The 6,000-nt window shown below is 37.4% G+C and overlaps 1 protein-coding gene across 4 annotated transcripts in view; it reads right to left on the reverse strand.

The window, feature by feature from the left end:
* ITCH (itchy E3 ubiquitin protein ligase) overlaps positions 1 to 6,000 on the reverse strand; it is a 146,523-nt gene that overhangs the window by 20,375 nt on the left and 120,148 nt on the right. For all 4 annotated transcript variants that reach the window (XM_049649951.1, XM_049649950.1, XM_049649948.1 and 1 more), the window contains 2 exons: positions 4,314 to 4,386; positions 3,349 to 3,420 (listed from right to left, as the gene is read on the reverse strand). In XM_049649951.1, coding sequence (XP_049505908.1) covers positions 3,349 to 3,420; positions 4,314 to 4,386 — 145 coding nt within the window. The remainder of the gene's footprint in view (positions 1 to 3,348; positions 3,421 to 4,313; positions 4,387 to 6,000) is intronic.

A 6,000-nucleotide genomic window follows, 5' to 3' on the forward strand; every position in this document is an offset into this window, starting at 1 on the left:
TTTGAAGGGCAGCACCATTACTGAACTATAATGAATAGATAGATCATTTGGGTTTTTTCTTTGTAAAACTATGTAATTACTTGACTAAAATTGGGCCAACAGAACATTATAAGTATTACTCTTAGAATAAAAGTAACCGGACCTGGACAAAAAGAGGATTTAATATCTCTATTTTATGAAAGTAGAATGAACTCTTACATTTAAATATCCAGAGAGGCTCAGTAAGTAACCTGCTTATGCCAGGGCTCAGTTCCCACAAAACATATACATTAGTTACATGAATTCATATCCCACTAAAAAAAAAAAATCCCCGATGTAGCAAAAAAATTCAATGCTTATGACAAATATTCTACAAATAGTATATTAGCTATATAGCACTGCAAATGAAAGATATTAAAGGTTAAAACATTTCTTTTTATTGGTTTGTTTGTTTCTTGCTCCCTTGGGCTATTCCTTGTCCCTGTGGCTGCTCCCCCAAACCTATGGCTGTTACTGATTTCTCTTGTTATTCCCCCAAATCTGAGACTGTTCCCCTGGAAATTCTGGTTGTTCTTTTTGTCCTGTGTCTGATACCTGAAGACTTGCTGTTCCCTGGAAAAACTACTTTTAAGTAGTAACTTTTAATAAATGACTGATATTAAAAAATTTTTTTAAGTAAAAAAATTTTCCCCCATGAGCAAAAACACTACTGCAAAACAACTTTACCACTTAGAAAGAACATTTGATGCTAATTTTGCTATCAGATTTGTCTTTCTTCCAAAGCAATCAAATTTTTCCCAAACTTTGGACATTTATTTGATGGATGTCAAATCTAGGGTGACAATTTTATTTTTAAATGTTTATTTTGAGAGACAGAGAGAGCATGAGCAGCGGAGGGGCAGAGAGAGAGGGAGAGAGATCCTAAGCAGGCTCCATGCTGCCAGTGCAGAGCTCTGTGTGGAGCCTGAACACATGTACCATGAGATCCTGACCTGAACCAAAATCAAAAGTTGGATGCTTAACCGACCTAGCCACTCAAGTGTTCTTATAGTGACAATTTTAAACAACTGTTTAGTACCACCTGGTCTGTCATTCTGCAATAGTCTTTAGGTTTCAAAAGTCAAAAAATTAAGGGATATTTAATCATTTAAAACATTTAAAGACGTTTTGCATCTTTTTAACACTACAATAGTAAGTTATGTTACAAGAAACCAGCCCACCAGAGATTGACTACACAGTTGTTATGAATATGAAAATCAGAAGTAGGTAATGACTAGGGTGGGGAATGGCCTTGGAAACCTACATCAGATCAAGAGAATCATTCATAATTCTCAAAATGCTCTTAGTCAAGCTCTGCTGCTAAAAAGTTATCTGCTCCCACTTAGGAGTATGCCAATTGGCTTTACCCTTCAATGATAATTATTGAGGTTCCATTAGGAAATGTACATTACTGTTTCTGAAACCAAGTAGCCAGGTACCTCAGCCAATCTGTCAACCATCTCAGATAATCTCTTTTCCCTCTGCATTCATTTTGAAGCTGTAACTGCCACAATTATCACATGGGCTTGATAATAAAAAATTATGTCCAGGAGTGCCTGGGTGGCTCAGTCGGTTAAGCACTTGACTCTGGATTTCGGCTCAGGTCATAAACTCGTGGTCTGTGAGTTTGAGCCCTGTGTTGTGTTCTGTACTGACAGCATGGAGCTTGCTTGGAAATCTCTCTCCCTTTCTCTCTGCCCCTCCCTCACTTGTGCTCACTAGCTTGCTCTCTCTCCTCTCAAAATAAATAAATAAACATTAAAAAAATCACATCCATATCTCGCTATAAAATTAGGACTAAGTAGATGTTTGTGTTTTAAGATAGTTTTTCATTAGTCATTTTAATCTTCCTTACAACCAAATCACTTAACATTTATTTGCAGTTGGTGTTAAGTTGCAAGATAAAGGTAAGAGTAAATTGACTTGGGTTCTGAGGGCAATAAAAAAATTTGTTGACTACTTCTGAAAAAATACTTTTTATTTTGGTATTGTAACCAAAGACCAATTTCTTTCCTACATAAAAAATGTTTTTTAATTGTGAAGAACAAATGGGTATTGTAAAAATATACAAAACAGATGAACATAAGGGAAGGGAAGCAAAAATAATATAAAAACAGGGAAGGGGACAAAAACATAAGAAACTCTTAAATATGGAGAACAAACAGAGGGTTACTGGAGGGGTTGTAGGAGGGAGGAGGGGCTAAATGGGTAAGGGGAATTAAGGAATCTACTCCTGAAATCATTGTTGCACTATATACTAACTAATTTGGATATAAATTTAAAAAATTAAAATTAAAAAAACAAAAAAACAAAGTCTTCTCCCCTCTTCCTTTCTACCCATCCGATAATGTTCATATGGATATTTCCAGACTTTTTGTCTACCAAAAGCCTATTTTCTTACTCAAATATCTATTTCAAACCAAACACATAGCTTAAAGACCTGAAACTCATCGCTTGTAATTAGTCTGACATTTCGGGGGCACCTGGGTGGCTCAGTGGTTAAGCATTGAACTTTGACTCAGGTCATGATCTCATGGTTCATGAGTTCAAACCCCACCTGGGCTCTGTGCTGACAGCTCAGAGCCTGGAGCCTGCTTCGGATTCTATGTCTCCTTACCTCTCTGCCCCTCCCCTGCTCTCTCTCTCAAAAATAAATAAACATTAAATTTTGGGGTGCCTGGGTGGCTCAGTCGGTTGAGTGTCCGACTTCAGCTCAGGTCATGATCTCACAGTTTGTCGGTTCGAGCCCCGTGTCAGGCTCTGTGCTAACTGCTTGCTCAGAGCCTGGAGCCTGCTTCGGATTCTGTGTCTCCTTCTCTCTCTGCCCCTCCCCTGCTCACGCTTTGTCTCACTCTGTCTCTCAAAAATAAATAAATGTTAAAAAAAAAAAAAATTACTCTGACATTTCAAAAGTACAGGACATATACACATACAGATCTATCTACATGTTCCTAAATCTTAAGTACTAATGCAGCTGGCAATACTTAATTTAAGGACTCCAATTCAAAAAGTTCAAACTGTTTAGATTTGGAACCAAAAGTGGCTCTGGGCTGGCAGCCATGGGGCAAACCCTTGAGTGGATAAAAACCAGTACCTGTAGGGGCACCTGGGTGGCTCAGTTGGTTAAGTGACCGACTTTGACTCAGGTCATGATCTCATGGGTTATGGGTTCAAGCCCGACATTGGGCTCTGTGCTGACAGCTCAGAGCCTGGAGCCTGCTTCGGATTCTGTGTCTCCCCCTCTCTCTGTCCCTCCCCTGATTGCACTTTCTGTCTCTCTCAAAAATAAACATTAAACAATTTAAAAATGAACAAACAAACAAAAAGTACCTGCTGAAAGGAATCTTCAAACAATGTTTTTCTTGTCACTGTAATCTTTATGTGCTGTGGCATTGCCAGTTGCTGAAACATAAGAATGACTTAAGTCAACTCTCACCTTAAAATGGCCTATCGAAAAACTAAAAGGGTAAAGTTTTATTTACTTTTTATATTTGTTTACAGAAAAAAGTAGACTATGAATATGAATTTATTTCAATAATGTTTAACCATGCATTTGTGAGCATTCATGCTAATTAAGATCATTTAATAAGAAATAAAAGAAAAGATCTCAGATGCAGTGCTTAATGGGTCAAATAAATATTTTCAAAAAGCTAATTTAGATTATTCTTGCTTGTATGGGCCCTGTTAATTACAAGTTTGAAGTTTATAAATATTCATTATAGTAACACTTTGACTAGTACATTTTAAGAGCCCATAAAGAAATCATTAATTCAGCAAGTATTTATTTATATATCAGAAATAATTGACCATACCCAGGAAAAATAGAATGTAACGAAATAGAATGTAATGAAATCATTGTTGCACTATATGCTAACTAATTTGGATATAAATTAAAAAAATTAAAATTAAAAAAACAAAAAAACAAAGTCTTCTCTCCTCTTAATTATATATATCAAAATCATTTATACCAAATGTTAAATATGAAAGGGGATGGTTACAATCTATAAATCACAAAATGTTTTAACTCATTTGTTTGAAGATTGCTGCCATCTGAAAATTATGGATACTGAAAGGAGAACAGTTTTTTTACTCAAACTATTTCAAATTTATTCTTCTGGACAACAGAAGCCACAAATAATCTGATAAATCTATTTCTTTGCCCTAAAAATAGAGAAGAGAGATTCCAATGCTTTCTATTTTCCCAGTTCTTCTAGGAGTTAATTATTTTCACAATCACTGTGTAATGTAAGCAACATAACAAAGAAAAGGGGGTATAGAAAAGTTCTGAAACTAACCTGACACCAGAACCGGAAATACTGAACCTTTGCCTTGAAGTCCCGTACGTAGGCTATCTGTGGTCCATTGTCTCTGAGGAGGAATGTTAATATGACATACATATATAGCAGCCTGTAAGATGATATATTGAAGGAAAGCAAAATACCACACCCCTTCAGTACTGAGTCAAATATAAAAATAACGTAGCACAGCATACTCTTAACACCACCTTAAAAAAAAAAAAAAAAAATTCCCAGGACTAGTTTTAAGAAAGAGACAGAAATTCAGATCTTTTTAAAGACATTGTTGTGGGATTTTCTTTTATATAGAGAAAAATCCAACAGGACTAAATAAAGGAGGTTGTATCTGGGAAAGTTGCCTATCCCCAAATCCCTTCTTTCCTTTGTCCTTAAATCAGACTCCTGGTATCTACCTGGGCAGACTGCTACCTAGAATAAAGACACATTTCCCAGAATGGTTGTGTGACTTAACCATGGCTAAAGAACTGTAAATGTTATATAGGACTTCTAGGAAGGCTCTTTTACAGAGAGCAAAGAAAGCTGGAAAGGGATTTTTTTCTTGCTTCAGTTTGTTCTTCCTCCATATTCCAGGCTGCAGTGCGACTATGATAGCTGAAGTTTTAGCAGCTATCACACACTATGAGGTAACCTTGAGAAAAGAGCCCACGGTGTGGAATGGTAGAACACAAAGAAAGAAGCCTAGATCACTAATGACACCATGGAGCTTCCAAGCAAGCCCTAGAATTCTTTTAATTTCATTTTCTAAATGTTCAATGTAGAAATACTTGATTCTAGGGGCACCTGATGGCTCAGTTGGTAGAGCATGTGACTTTTGATCTTGGGGTTGTGAGTTTGATCCCCGCACTAGGTGTAACATTACCTAAAAATAAAATCTTAAAAAAAAATGCAACTGATTTTGTCTATTGACTTTGTATCCAGTAACACTATTAAATTCACTTACTAGTTCTACTAGTTTTTTCTAGATTCCTTATGATTTTCTAGGTACACAGTTATGCTATCTCTATGAAAAAAAATAGCTTTACTTCTTCCTTTCTAATCTATATATCTTAAAAAAAATTGTTTTTTAACGTTTATTTTTGAGAGACATAGGGGCAGAGCATGAATGGGGGAGGGGCAGAGAGAGAGAGGGAGACATAGAATCCAAAGTAGGCTCCAGGCTCTGAGCTGTCAGCACAGAGCCTGACGTGGGCTCAAACTCATGAACTGCGAGATCATGACCTTAGCTGAAGTTGGACACTCAACCGAGTGAGCCACCTAGGTGCCCCCTATCTATCTTTAAAAAATATATATTTACTTATTTAAAAAAATTTTTTTAAATGTTTACTTATTTTTGAGAGACAGAGAACGAGTGGGGGAGGAGCAGAGAGAGAGGGAGACACAGAATCCAAAGCAGGCTCCAGGCTCTGAGCTGTCAGCACAGAGCCCGACATGGGGCTCAAACTCACCAGCTGCGAGATCATGACCTAAGCCAAAGTCGGACACCCAACTGACTGAGCCACCCAGGCGCACCCCCCCCCAAAATTTTACTTATATGGGGCGCCTGGGTGGCTCAGTTGGTAAAGCATCCGACTCTTGATTTCACCTCATGTCATGATCTCAGGGTTTATGAGTTCGAGCCCCAACTGGGCTCTGCGCTGACAGTATGGAGCCTGCTTGGGATTCTCTC

The sequence above is a fragment of the Panthera uncia genome (genome assembly GCF_023721935.1).
Source record: "Panthera uncia isolate 11264 chromosome A3 unlocalized genomic scaffold, Puncia_PCG_1.0 HiC_scaffold_11, whole genome shotgun sequence".
Classification (NCBI taxonomy): Eukaryota; Metazoa; Chordata; class Mammalia; order Carnivora; family Felidae; genus Panthera; species Panthera uncia.